This window comes from Lampetra planeri, chromosome 28, assembly GCF_965212315.1.
Source record: "Lampetra planeri chromosome 28, kcLamPlan1.2.h2, whole genome shotgun sequence".
Classification (NCBI taxonomy): domain Eukaryota; kingdom Metazoa; phylum Chordata; class Hyperoartia; order Petromyzontiformes; family Petromyzontidae; genus Lampetra; species Lampetra planeri.
In genome coordinates this window covers 11,514,370-11,528,475 of record NC_136134.1, presented here as the reverse complement: position 1 = coordinate 11,528,475, position 14,106 = coordinate 11,514,370, and the positions used below count along the sequence as shown (strand labels likewise).

General features: G+C 53.8%; 1 protein-coding gene across 1 annotated transcript in view; it reads right to left on the bottom strand.

Annotated features, from left to right (window-relative positions):
- LOC144728468 (paired box protein Pax-7-like) overlaps window positions 1-7,122 on the bottom strand; it is a 101,210-nt gene extending 94,088 nt beyond the window's left edge. The window contains exons 1-2 of the mRNA XM_078607934.1: window positions 6,433-7,122; window positions 783-1,018 (exon numbers count right to left, since the gene is read on the bottom strand). Coding sequence (XP_078464060.1) covers window positions 783-1,018; window positions 6,433-6,487 — 291 coding nt within the window. The 5' untranslated portion in view covers window positions 6,488-7,122. The remainder of the gene's footprint in view (window positions 1-782; window positions 1,019-6,432) is intronic.
- Window positions 7,123-14,106: the final 6,984 nt, after the last annotated feature.

The window sequence follows — 14,106 nt, the reverse complement described above, 5'->3', positions numbered from 1 at the left end:
CTCTCCGAGTGAGTCTCTCTGAGTGATCTGCGTGGAGTCGCGCGAGGCGCCTTCTGCTCATGGGCAGGAGGTGAGGGGGGAGGGGGCGACGAGTCACGACGGGGGGGAGGCGAGGGGGGGGGGTGCACGGGAACCCCGAGGCCGAATCCGGGGCCGGCCTCGGGGTTGTGAGGGTCGCCTGGGGTGCGGGGGGTGGGGGCTAAGGGAGGAGGGGGGCGCCAGGCTGTTGCTCACCGCGTGAGATTGGGAGTGGTGGTGGTTGGGGTGGAGGGCGAGTGGTGGTTGTGGTGTTGATGGTGGTGGTGGGGGTCGATGTCATCTAAGTTGTCTCATCCATCTAACCCCCAACTCCTGGGTCTGTCCCGTGACCTGCCAGCAGCAAGCCTTCCACACTTCACGTGATAGCCTCCAAGTGCACCTAGCCTGGCACAAGCGCTGTGGTAACGTCGTCGCTACTTAGTGGTAGATGGTGGCTATTGCTGTTGCTGTTGATGGTGGTGGTACTGCTATGATTGCTCTTCTATGATGGTGGTCGTGGAGGTGTAAGTGGCGGTAACGGTGATGCTGATGCTTGGTCATGGTGGTGCTGCTTCTGTCCGTGCTGCTGCTTGTCGTTTATGGCCATATGGGGCGAGTGGCTGGCTTAGTGAGTGAATGAGTGTCCGCTGAATGAATGAGTCAGTGGGTGAGCGTCTGTCTGGCTGGGCTGAGTGAGTGAATGAGTCAGTGAGTGAGCATCTGGTGGTGAGGTGCCATCCATCCCATCCATCCATCACGCTCACCCGGGGCTTACTGCCTCCGATGGCCCCGGGCCGGATGGATCCGGTCTCCTGGTATCGGCACAGAATCTTGGAGACGCAGCCGTGCGAGACGCGAAGCTGGCGGGAGATGACGCAGGGCCTCACGCCGTGGTGCGCCAACTCCACGATCTTGTGCCGGATGTGATTGGGCAAGGGGCGCCCGTTGATGAACACTCCCCCCAGCTGGTTCACGCGACCCTGGCCCAGAGGGGTCGACACTGCCCGGGACAAGAGGGGGGGGGGGAGGGGGGTCACAAAGTGGGAGGGGGGGCGTTAGGTTCTCGGTCGCGGCAGTGGTGCAGGTGACCTGTGGCGCATTCAGAATTGGCAGCCTGTTGAAATTTAGCCGAGGTTTTGCTTTGTGTTGTTGTTACTTTTATCAGCGAAGGTCTCTGTTTTTACAAATGTTGACTTGTATTGACTGCCTCCGCACCCTCCCTGGGACGTTTCTAGATCCGTCTCTGAAGGGAACGATGTGGATAGTGGTGGTGGCCGTGTTGATCCTGCCGTTGCTATTTGATTAATGAATTTAAGAGATATATTTATTGTATTGTTTGTTGTTGTTGTTGTAACTTGCCGACCCGCCCCTACTGGACATCTGTGAAAAAGAGCTTCATAGCTCATCGGATTCCTCCTCCCGCAGTCTAAATAAAGATGTTGATTCTGATCAGTATTACACCTGCGTGAGCATCCTTTGACATGGAACATCTCGTCGTTGCAAGGACGTCCCGTGTGTCGATCGACGCGTACACAAAGCACGCGCGTAACGACGCGTGTACACCTCCATCCCATAGTCTTCATTCATACAATCACTCCCAGCCAAACACGCACACACACACACACACGAGTGTGTGTATATATAGTATTCATACACACGCGATGCACACTGCGGGTTCACGAGAACGCACTCGACCCGTGACAGCCGCAAGTGTTGTGTGCGAGTGAGTTTTAATTACTCGGTGTGATGGCGGTGTGGTGATGACGATTATTGTGTTAATTGTGATTGTTATTATTGTGTTGTGTTTAGTGTTTATTGTGATTATTGTTATTATTGTGACTATTGTGTTTGTTGATATTGTGATTATTGTGACTATTGTGTTTGTTGATATTATTGCGTTTGTGTGTATTGTTAGTGTGTTTATTGTGTTTCTTGTGTTTATTCGTTGTGTTTACTGGGGCGGAAACTTTGCTCCCCCATCACCTAACCTGCGGACAAGACACATTCGTTATATCCAGCAGTGGATAGACCAAGGACTGTCTTTGACTGCACTATACCGACGATAGACTTCTAACAGTAATTGTTAAGGACATTGTTTGTTTGCTTTGTTTAACGTGCACAACTTGTATTACCTTACGTGAATGTAATTCCGGGCCGAGGTGAGCCACACTGGTGCAGTATGGTCAAATAGACCCCATGACCAACGACAAAGTTGTGTGGGAGGAGGAGGCTTGATTCATCCAGCAGTGGATTTGCTCAAAGGACTGCACAAAATCTATACAGTATTCATGATATGTGTGTGTGTGGTATATTGTTGGTAAGATGCTGGGAATTTATATCAGGGGTCATTAGAATCCCCGGTCCACGCCGTGTTTTTCCAATTATTGACACGGGAGGTTCATCCCCCCGTGCTCACTCACACGGGCACTCGAGTTGCCATCATTTTGCACGTCCAGAAAATAAACCCAAGGGCCTAAATAATTACGCTTCGTTAGATATTAACAAAATAATTTAAAATATCACCGACACGTTTATGTATTTTTCTGCGATAATGCGGAGGTATAATCTCTCTTTCCGACCCGTTCATGTTCGTGTTAAAATAATTAATTAGATCCCACACGCATTTTGTTAGGTAATTAATTTAGTTGAGTTAGAGTTCGTTGACTTTGGTTGAGTTTTAGTTAATATTGGCGCGCCTTCGTTTGTTTATTTATTTGAGCCGACATTGACGTGACCTGTTTTCTTTTTCGTATCAATGTTGTCAGCCAACCGAGCGGCCCTGAAAAAGAGCTCCTTAGCTCTGCGGGCTTTAGTCAGTGGGGACTCCACTCCTGCTTCTGATCCTGACGATAAGTAGCGCACCCCCAGAAGGGAGTGTGGCGGATGGGATGTGTCAAGCGATAACTAGGCGGTAGATTCAACGTGGGGAGTGAATAAGGAGGAGGAGGCACGGGCCTGGCTCTGCCCGCGACTCTGCCGAAGTCGCGGGCGGGACCAGGGAGACTCCGAGGGGTGTCGCCCTGAGACTCCGGGCTCCCGTTTGCGCGCGGGACGTGGCCCGCCTCAAGGTGTCCTCCACCTGGTCTACGCACGCGTTTTTTAATTATACGAAAAATGTAGTCTCATACGTTACAATTCCTTCTACTTTCATTTTCAGATTAAACACTACAAGGAGCCTAAATGTATGACGGGAGCGCTTGTTAAGCGCGCGAGCGTGAGAATTAACAATCTCTGTGCCGGTGTCGTCTTGAGATGGGAATGGTGGGGGGGGGGGGAGCTATGACCCCGGCACGCACGGCGCTACTCTTGTGAAGCGTCTCACCGGCTCTCAAACGTCAACACGCAGCGGGGAGTGGGGGCGGGAGTGGGGGGGCAGCACATTCCTCGATGGAGATTATCGGCAGGGGGTGGGAATTGAACCGGGAAGTGAAACCCGCAGGGCTCGGTACGCCAGGCCCCTGTGTGGTGAATCCAGGGGGGGGGGGGGCTTGCTGCGGGGTTAATCAACATTGTTGTCATCATCATTCATCATGATTACAACAACAACAATAATCATTGCGACATCGCCATAACGGTTGGAGATAACGGGCCCCGCGATCGCTCCGTGCGTCTCGCTCCGTCGGGACGATCGCGCTCACGGGCGACATAAAGCGAACACATTTACTGGTGACTGACGACACACCAGAGACGCCGGGCGAGGAGGAGGAGGAGGAGGCGGAGCGCGTGATTCATCGCTCCCTGGGTGCGAGACGGCTGCGCTACACCGCGCGTGTTTCTATCGCGTCGCGATGTGTTTATTAAATTGCGGCCCAGCACTCCCTTGAGAAACGAGGCGGCTGGGTCCCTGAACGCGCCACTCGCCCGGTGTTTACATCAACGGCGAATGGAGTTTCGTGTCGTCAGAAAGCTGACACTCGGCTGCGTGAATTCCACTCACTCGCGCCTGTACAACACGCGCCACGCATCGGATATCATCAGCAGCGACTGTGCGCGCGCATTCCGGGTTACAATTACACATTTACTGGGGGAGGAGGAGGAGGGGGGGGGGGGTCTCAATAAAAAAATACCTATATTTAAAAATTACTTAAGAGCTTAAATTATTGCTAAGATTTTAATCTCCGCGCGTGTCACCAGAACGGCTCCGACGTCAAAGAGACGCTCACAGGTGGCAACAGCCGCCTTGGGTTGCTCGGACGTAAGCGGGGTAACTGCGCAACCCTGCGGCGACGTTGGCCACGGACGACCCCGGCAGGTCGATGGAAGAAGACGCCCCGGGGATTTGCCTGCGTTGGCAGCACGGAGCGAGTGTGCCTACCAAGCAAAACGGGCAGCAGTGGTTCGATGATGATCGATGATTCTTTTTTAAAGGTATTATTTGGGGTGATCCTGCATGCTGCGTTGGCAGTGGTGCACAAGTACAATTGATGATATTAATAAGAATTACAAACAAACCTCAACGCGTTTGTCAATAACTCTGTGTGGCCTTTAAACATTCATATTACATATATATGTGTGTGTGTGTGCATGTGCCTTCCCTTTAAAAGGCAGCGCGTAATTGACGAATTTGTTCAGAGTTTGTGTTTTGTGTAAGTGTTGATGCAGGCAGAGTACGAGGGCAGGAGACAGAACAGAGGCAGGGATAAATGGGAAGCTGCTGATGATAGATTAATGCGAGGCCAAAAAAACGCAGACACACGCACACAGACAGACATACGCGCACAGACACACACGGACACATGCAGACATACACGCACAGACACACACGGACACATGCACACAGACAGACACATGCACACAGACAGACACACGCACAGACACACACGGACACATGCACACAGACAGACACATGCGCACAGACACACACGGACACACGCACACAGACAGACACACGCTCACAGACACACGCACACGCAAACAGAAAGACACGCGTACAGACACACACGCACACACACACAGACACACGGGCACACACACAGACACACGGACACGCGCGCGCGTGCACGCCAAACGTGGTGGGACGCGGAGAGTCGGGTCGCGGCCCCGATTCAGCCGTGATTATTCCCAGTCATGTTGCGCCTAATCCTTTCATCAAATCCGTTTGCTAATCGTGTTCCACCTCGCGAGCCGCAGCCCCTCTATCCGAGCACTCGAGACGCGTGTAGATGCGGGGGCCCCGGGAGGAAACACGCGGGCTGGAACGCATAGCCCGAGGCGAGAGTTGTCACTCGCCGAGACACAGTTTCACTCGCCGAGAAATAGACTCGCTCGCCAGAAAATAATCTCACTCGCTGGGGAATTGTCTCACTCGCTGAGACACAGACTCACTCACTGAGACATAGTCTCACTCGCTGAGACACAGACTCACTCACTGAGACATAGTCTCACTCGCTGAGACACAGACTCACTCACTGAGACATAGTCTCACTCGCTGAGACACAGACTCACTCACTGAGACAGACTCACTCACTGAGACATAGTCTCACTCGCTGAGACACAGACTCACTCACCGAGACATAGACTCACTCACCGAGACATAGTCTCACTCGCTGAGACACACTCACTCACTGAGACACAGACTCACTCACTGAGACACAGTCTCACTCGCTGAGACACATACTCACTCACTGAGACACAGACTCACTCACTGAGACATAGTCTCACTCGCTGAGACAGAGTCTCACTCGCCGTGTGGTCGTAGTCCCACGTGCGCGCGAAACCCCGAATGTCGCGCCCGTGCCCATCGAGCTACCCACGTGGGCCCTCTCTCAGGTGGTGACGCTGCTGCGGCTATGCTGCTCGTGGTGCACAGGTGACGTGTGGCAGGTAACCATCTCAACACGTCCCGTGTCAAAAATAACCCTGCGGCCTTGCACATTACAACTACACGTGTATATATATACAGTGTGGCGCTGAGGGCCAATGGCTTTTTTGTGCACAGCACGCGGGATCCAGCCACTCAAGGCGCTCGTCACCGACTCTGCCCGACAAGGCACAGGACTCGGCACGCGGTGGGTTTGTTGGAGGTGGTCGCGGTCTAAGCTCCAGATGCCGGCGGACATCGTCGGGCAGGAAGATCCCACGCAGCAAGTGGCTCTGAGTAGACAGGGGAAGTTCTCCACCCAGCCAGGGCGCTTGGGGTTGGGGGGGCGCGGGGGGCCACGCTGCACCCCCCCCCCCACAACGCGGCGAGGTAACGCACTGCTTGGGTGGAGGGGTAATCATTAGAGGCGCTTTAACGTGTTCGTTTGTTTGTTTTAACCTTTAATAACAACAACAACAACAAACAACGACACGGGGCTCGGCTGGATTAACAAATCCCAGGATAACTCGACGCACGCGCGCACACGCTCTGTTTAGACCACAAACACACAGAGCACCACCACTGCCACCACCCACCACCACCAGTCGACTCACCTTCCAGCGGGAAGCCGCTTCGGGGGTAGTTCTGTCCTGGTGCCGGGCGCATCATCCTGAGAACTCTGCTGCATAAACACCGGGCCGGCAAAGTGCTGCTGATGATGCTGCTGCTGATGATGTCTATCGCTCTGGCTGATGCTGCTGCTTTTGCTGCGCGTTCAATAAACCGTGCTGAAAGTTGTAATACTTTCTCTCGTCTTGTCGTCGTTGTTTGTGGTTGTTGTTGTTGTTGTTGTTTGTGGTTGTTGTCGTCGCTTTATTGTTCTCTATGATCGTGGAAATCGCTCCTCGCACGGAGCACGGAGCGAGCCGAGCGCGGCGCTCAGCTGCGAACCGAGCGAGTAACTTCCCTTCCCACTCCTCCTCCTTCTCTCTCACTCCTCCTCCTCCTGCTGCTGTTGCACAACTTCTGCCTGTGTGTGTGTGTGTGTCTCTTGCCTGCCTGTGTGTGTGTCTCTTGCCTGTGCGTGTGTGCGTCTGCCTGCCTGTGCGTCTGCGTGTTAAAGAGTTTCTCTGTCTCCGTCGAAACGGCGGTGGGCACGGACGCCGCCGGCTGGGGGGGGGGGGTGTGGGCGGGGTGGCTCTCGCCCGGCTCCCTGCTTCGCGTTCGCACCGCCGCCTCTGCCACGACAACAGCAGCAGCAGTTCTCTCGCGCTCTCCACCCTCCTCCGAGTGCTTCTTCCCTCTCGTCCATGCGAGCGCCAACTTTCCCCAAGTGTCTTCTCGTTGTGTCTCCCCCTCGGCTCCCATTGGCTGCGAGGTCGGGGGGGGGGCAGTCGGCCATGAGAGGGCAACCCTCGCCTCCGATTGGGCCACGGCTCGCCGGAGAGGTATGTCGTGGTGGTCCTGTCGGTCGTGGTGGTCATCTCGGCCGTCTGGGCCACTTGGAAGAATTTCTCATTGCGCCGCGCACTTTGCGATGTTACGAGATTCTGTCGGTTAATTTAATGTGAAGTTCAATTCCGCTACTTTCCCTTGTTAACACGACAAGATGAAGTCTGTCGGTGCGTAGGAGAGCGAGCTCGTGGACGCGCCGCGACTAAGATAAGCCGACGAGAACAGGTCGCATCATTTTCACATTATATCTCCCGATCAACACAAGTTTAAAAGTCTGTTTTTAAAAACTTAATCATCTCCATCAATCGGACACACACGGGATTTTTAGGAGTAATTTGACACAATCGAACCGTGGACCACAGGTGATCGACAGAAATCTATCACCAATAGCAATGTGAATATCGAGTTAATTGGGGGGGGGGGGGGGGTCACTACATGACAGTAATAATTAGTGTAGGCGTCGGTCGTTCTGCAGAACGCGATCCACGTGTGCGCATCGTTAACGCACGTGTGACTCGCACACCACACGTGTATATAGGTGTAAGTGCACTTTGAGTACGACGTTTTAAATATAATTGTAAGTATAAATGCCATTCTAATAAAATATTCGTTTGCCCAATTAGCGGTTTGATAAATGTGTGAATGTGTGAATGCGTGTGTGTGTGTACGCGAATGGGTAGCGGTAGTGTAATGGTTAGCGCACTGCGCCACAAACCCGGCGAGCCCAGTTCACGACTACTGACATCAGCGGCGAATATTTAAACCGGTCATGGGCCTCCCCTAGTTCGAGTACCTGGTACGGTGCGGTGTTGAAAACATCAGAACCGGGGATACAAAGGCGGCCGGGCGTGGTGTTGGCCACCCACCCCATCGTGTATCGTGGCAGCTTTCATCGGTGCTCGCTAACAGCACTTGCCCCAACAGTTTGTGAAAGGCTACACGGTGTGTCTTTGTCTTTGTCACTCTTGCTGGAGAATCGTGATCATTATTATTTGGTTATTTCGGTTAAGTCACGTTAGGTTAAGACGTGACTTAACCGAAAGAACCAAATAATTCCTGCAGTCACGAAAGTTATAAAATTAAAATCCGTGATCACACAAACACGTGGGGCTCAATCATCCTCGACACCCGGGGGCTCCGTTCACGTGGAGTCTCAACGAGCATAAATCACCCTCTACACCGCGACCGCGAGGATGCTGTGGTCACAACTGTCACACCGAGTCACCGACTCTCATCGCTGGGAACAAAGTTGCTACCTCGCACCGGTCCCATGCAACTCAAATGCTGACGCAATAACATGTTGAGTAAAATACGTCACAATTATCAATTATAACTATTTACAGCCCGCTGTCAAGCCTCTCCAAAAAAACCCTGTCGGTCACGTGGAGTTGTTTGACCATACTTCCCCACGATGGTCAGGGCGGGTTTATTGTGCAGTGCGCCAACTGCTGTGCCACCGCTCCCTTGTAACGTATTGCACAATAATGCAATTCCATATGATTTTTAAATGTTGCTCTGACGAGCGGCCCATGCATGGTGTAGAGAGAGGGAGGGAGTACGTGCCAATGCATGTCGGTAAACCAGCGGATTTTATTCCGCACGCCTCACTGCTGATGAGCCCCAGAAGACGGGAACCCTGCCCGTGTTGAAACGCGTGCTGCGAATCGCAGTGTGGAGGCCGACCGCGGGTCGATGGAACTGAACATCGTTCGATTTCGGGGTGGTGGGAGAGACACACCGGGAGGTAATTTCACGGCGGTGTCAGCGCACCGAGACCGGAGAAGCCGCGCCGTGGGGGATGCGATGACATGCGCGCATGTCATCGCATGTATGTACGCATGTCATCGCATGTATGTATGTAGAGAGCGGTGGTGCAGTGGTTCGCGCACCCCGCTACAAATTGAGTTCGATTCCCGCTTACGGCCAACATCGGTGACAATTTTCTGAACCGCTCCTGGGCATCCCCCCCCCCCCCCAAGTCGACTCAGCCTTACGCGAATACTTGATGCGGTGTGTAAACATCATAAACTGCGGGAGACAAAGGCGGCCAGGCGTGGTGTTGGCGCACCCAGCCCCGCGTGTGCCGTGCCGACCTTCAAAAGGTGTTCGCGAACAGCACTTGCCCCGACAGTCTGTTAGAGGCTACCCGGGGGATCTTTGTCTGTGTCGTGCAACACTTGTGTTCCACGCTAATTACCGCGCGCACTCAGGGTGGCATGAGGATGTTGTACGCGAACGGCATCCACACCGACACACACCAGCGGACCTCCATAGGCGCTCGGGTAAGTGCTTACAGCACTTGCCCCAGGAGCCGTAAGCAGCCTACACGGGGGATCTTTGTCTTTGTGACATGTATACGCGGTACGTGGTGTGATGGTTGATGAGCTCTGCGAGAGAGATGAAGACGTTGCCGCCACCACCACCACCAAGATTCCCCGCAGAGCCTCGCACAGACTGTTGGGGCACTACCATCATCATCAACAACAATTACGGCAAATCGCCGAGGGGGTGCGATGTGTGTCGACTGTTGATGTGTACACATGCACCTGTACACATGCGTGTGCACGCAGGTACACGTGTGCGTGTTTCACACGTGTTTCTTTTGCGATGCTGCTGCGTTGGCAGCGGTGCATACACGCGGACACAACACTCAGCACGTAGGTTCGTAACCTTGTCATCTTTAAAAGGGAGGGGTTAATATAAGTATATATACAATAGATGACGTTTCGGCCAACGGCCCATTTTTATTCGTAAGTTACGCGAAGCGAGTTTTTAAATGCAGAGCCTAACTTTGTGAACTTGACTCGTGTGGGTGTTGTTTGTCCATACTTCGTCGCGCTGGTCAATGCGGCAAAGAGGGGAATATGCACCGATGATGCCTTTCTTCGCCGATGGGAAATGTGACATTGTAGGCGTGTGCACACGTGTGTACGCGTCTGTGTGTATTGAGTATGTAGGTATGTATGCATAGGTGTGTATATATATATGTGTGTACGTGTTTGTGTTTAACAGCCCTTACCCCTACAGTATGTTAGGCTAAATGGGGGATCTTTATCTTTGTGTTTGTGTATATGTTTGTCTATGTGTAGGTGTGTATATGCGTGTGAAACTGCGTATGTGTAAATGTGTACGTGTGTAAATATGAATGAGCATATGTTTTGTGTGTATGTGTGTGTGTAAATGTGTTTGTGCACGTGTGTTTGTCTATGTATGGGTGTATGCGTTGGTGTTTGTGTTTATAGTATGTGCATGCATAGCTGTGCACATAATACGTATGCGTATTTATGTATATGCATAAGTGTGTATATAGTTTGTGTATTATATGCCAAAGTGTGTATGCATGCTTGTGTGTATTTGGGTATATGTATATATGTGTATGGGCGTTGTGCTAGTCACAGACCCCCTCGTGTGCCGTTCCGGCCTTCATAGGTGCTGCTCGCCAACAGCACTTGCCCCTGCGATCTGTGAAGGTTACGCAGGGGATCTTTATTTGTGTAAATATGATCACGCGTATTTCCCGCACAGGCTGTTGGGGCGAGTGCTGTTCACGAGCACCGATTGGGTACCATATTCTACGGCGCACGAGGGTGTGATGCGGCAGAGTTCATGCTCGGCCGCCTTTGTCTCCCCCAGTGCTGACGTCAGCATACCGCACCAGGTTTACTCATCGAAGCGGGGAAGGGCCAGGTCAAGTTCTGAGACGACTCGCCACGGATGTGAGCCGTGGTCGGGGATCAAACTAAGGTGCTCGAGTTCGTTGCCGAGTTCGCGATCCACACGGTCTGTATCGCACGTGTGTGTGTGTACAGGTCACTAACAGCACTTGCCCCAACATCATGTGGAGGCTATACGGGGGGGGGGGTCTTTGTCTTAATTATGTGTGCGCGTGTGCTGGAGCGGTTAGCGCACTGCGCTACAAATCCGGCGACCCGAGTTCAATTCCCGCTCACGGCCAACGCCGTTTGCGAAAATCTAAACCGGTTCTGGGACTCCTCTAGGTCGACTCGGCCTCAAATGAGTACCTGGTGCGGTGTGTAGAAAACATCAGCACCGGGGAGACAAAGACGGCCGGGCGTGGTGCTGGCCAACGACCCCTTCGTGTGCTGTTCCGGCCTTCATTAGGTGCTCGCGAACAGCGCTTACCCCAACAGTCTGTGAAGGCGACACGGGGGCGATCTTTGTGTGTTTTATCGTTGTCGACGCCGTCTCTCTCCCCGATGTTTGTAGACTCGGAAACTGAGAGCCTGAATCAGAGTCTCCGCTCCGCGCGATCATCGCGGAGAAGTGTGAATGGGAATGAAGGGGGCCGCGATTGGCGATTGCATCTGTAATCATCTTTGTTATGTTTTTTTGTTAACTTTCTAAAGCGATGATTCGCTATTTATTTATTTATTTGTCTTAAACTTCCAACCGAACGGCGGGGGAGGCGCTTCTTCCTCGCTATTAAAACCCCGCTTTTGTGGCGCGTTTAAATCGGCGTTTCGTTCAGGTCGCTATTAAAATAACAGCGTCTGCTAAATAAAGGTTACGCGTTTTAGCTCACCGCTGGGACAATTAGCGACAATTCGAGATGCCCCGCAGTAATTTCTCACAATTATTTACCCATTTTTCGCTGACAAATTAAAAGGCGAGGAGGAGGATGTGCGCGCGCGCGCGGGGGTGAATTCTCAGATTTCACGAAAAAAAGTCTCTCCCCTCGATCCGCGTATTGCAGAGGACACCCCCCCTCGTCCCTCCACCCACCCACCACGGAACGAACACCAACAACGCTACCCAGCGTGACTGTCACTGTCACAGGCAGACTCACAGCCGCAGAGACACCCAGCGTGACTGTCACTGTCACAGGCAGACTCACAGCCGCAGTGTCACTCAGCGTGACTGTCACAGGCAGACTCACAGCCGCAGTGTCACTCAGCGTGACTGTCACAGGCAGACTCACAGCCGCAGTGTCACTCAGCGTGACTGTCACAGGCAGACTCACAGCCACAGTGACACCCAGCGTGACTGTCACAGGCAGACTCACAGCCGCAGTGACATCCAGCGTGACCGTCACGGTCACAGGCAGACTCACAGCCGCAGTGACACCCAGCGTGACTGTCACAGGCAGACTCACAGCCGCAGTGACACCACCCAGCGTGACTGTCACAGGCAGACTCACAGCCGCAGTGACACCCAGCGTGACTGTCACAGGCAGACTCACAGCCGCAGTGTCACTCAGCGTGACTGTCACAGGCAGACTCACAGCCGCAGTGTCACTCAGCGTGACTGTCACAGGCAGACTCACAGCCGCAGTGTCACTCAGCGTGACTGTCACAGGCAGACTCACAGCCACAGTGACACCCAGCGTGACTGTCACAGGCAGACTCACAGCCGCAGTGACATCCAGCGTGACCGTCACGGTCACAGGCAGACTCACAGCCGCAGTGACACCCAGCGTGACTGTCACAGGCAGACTCACAGCCGCAGTGACACCACCCAGCGTGACTGTCACAGGCAGACTCACAGCCGCAGTGACACCACCCAGCGTGACTGTCTCTGTCACAGGCAGACTCACAGCCGCAGAGACACTCATCGTGACTGTCACAGGCAGACTCACAGCCGCAGTGTCACTCAGCGTGACTGTCACAGGCAGACTCACAGCCGCAGTGTCACTCAGCGTGACTGTCACAGGCAGACTCACAGCCGCAGTGACACCCAGCGTGACTGTCACAGGCAGACTCACAGCCGCAGTGTCACTCAGCGTGACTGTCACAGGCAGACTCACAGCCGCAGTGACACCACCCAGCGTGACTGTCTCTGTCACAGGCAGACTCACAGCCGCAGAGACACTCATCGTGACTGTCTGTCACAGGCAGACTCACAGCCACAGTGACACCCAGCGTGACTGCCACAGGCAGACTCACAGCCGCAGTGACACCCAGCGTGACCGTCACTGTCACAGGCAGACTCAGCCGCAAAGACACCCAGCGTGACTGTCACAGGCAGACTCACAGCCGCAGAGACACCCAGCATGACTGTCTCTGTCACAGGCAGACTCACAGCCGCAGTGACACCCAGCCTGACTGTCACAGGCAGACTCACAGCCGCAGACACATCAAGGGGTCACCCACCCTGTGGGCTGGACACGTTTTGGGCAAGTTCTGTTCGCGAGTAGCACCTGTAAAGGCCAACACCGCGGTACACGAGGGGGTGGGTGGCCTCAACCACGCCCGGCCGCCTTTGTCTCCCCACTGCTCATTTACACCCAACCTCCTCCACAACCCCCTGGCCCCGCCCCTCCGCCGCTGCGTAAGCCGCGGCGTTGGGAACGCAGCGAGACTCCGACTACAGCGCGCCCAGGGAGTGGTGTGATGCGTGATGTGGTGTGATGCGTGGTATGGTGTGATGCGTGTGTTTTTATGTGACGCGTGGTGTGGTGAGTGATATGGTGTGACTTGACGCATGGTGTGATGCGTGTGATGGGGCGTAATGAGATACGTGCTGCGTGGGATGCAGTGTGCGTGTGATGCGGTGTGTGGGATGTGTGTGAAGCGTGTGGTGTGTGTGGTGCGTGTGTGTGTGTGGTGTGTGTGATGCGGTGTGTGTGATGCGGTGTGTGTGATGCGGTGTGTGTGATGCGGTGTGTGTGTGTGTGTGTGGTGCGTGTGGTGCGTGTGATGCGGCGTGTGTGGTGTGTGGTATGTGTGTGGGATGTGTGTGGGATGTGTGTGGTGTGTGTGTGTTGTGTGTGGTGTGTGTGATGTGTGGGATGCGGTGTGTGTGGTGTGTGTGGTGTGTGTGGTGCATGTGGTGCATGTGGGTATGTGTGGTGTGTGTGATGCGGTGTGTGTGTG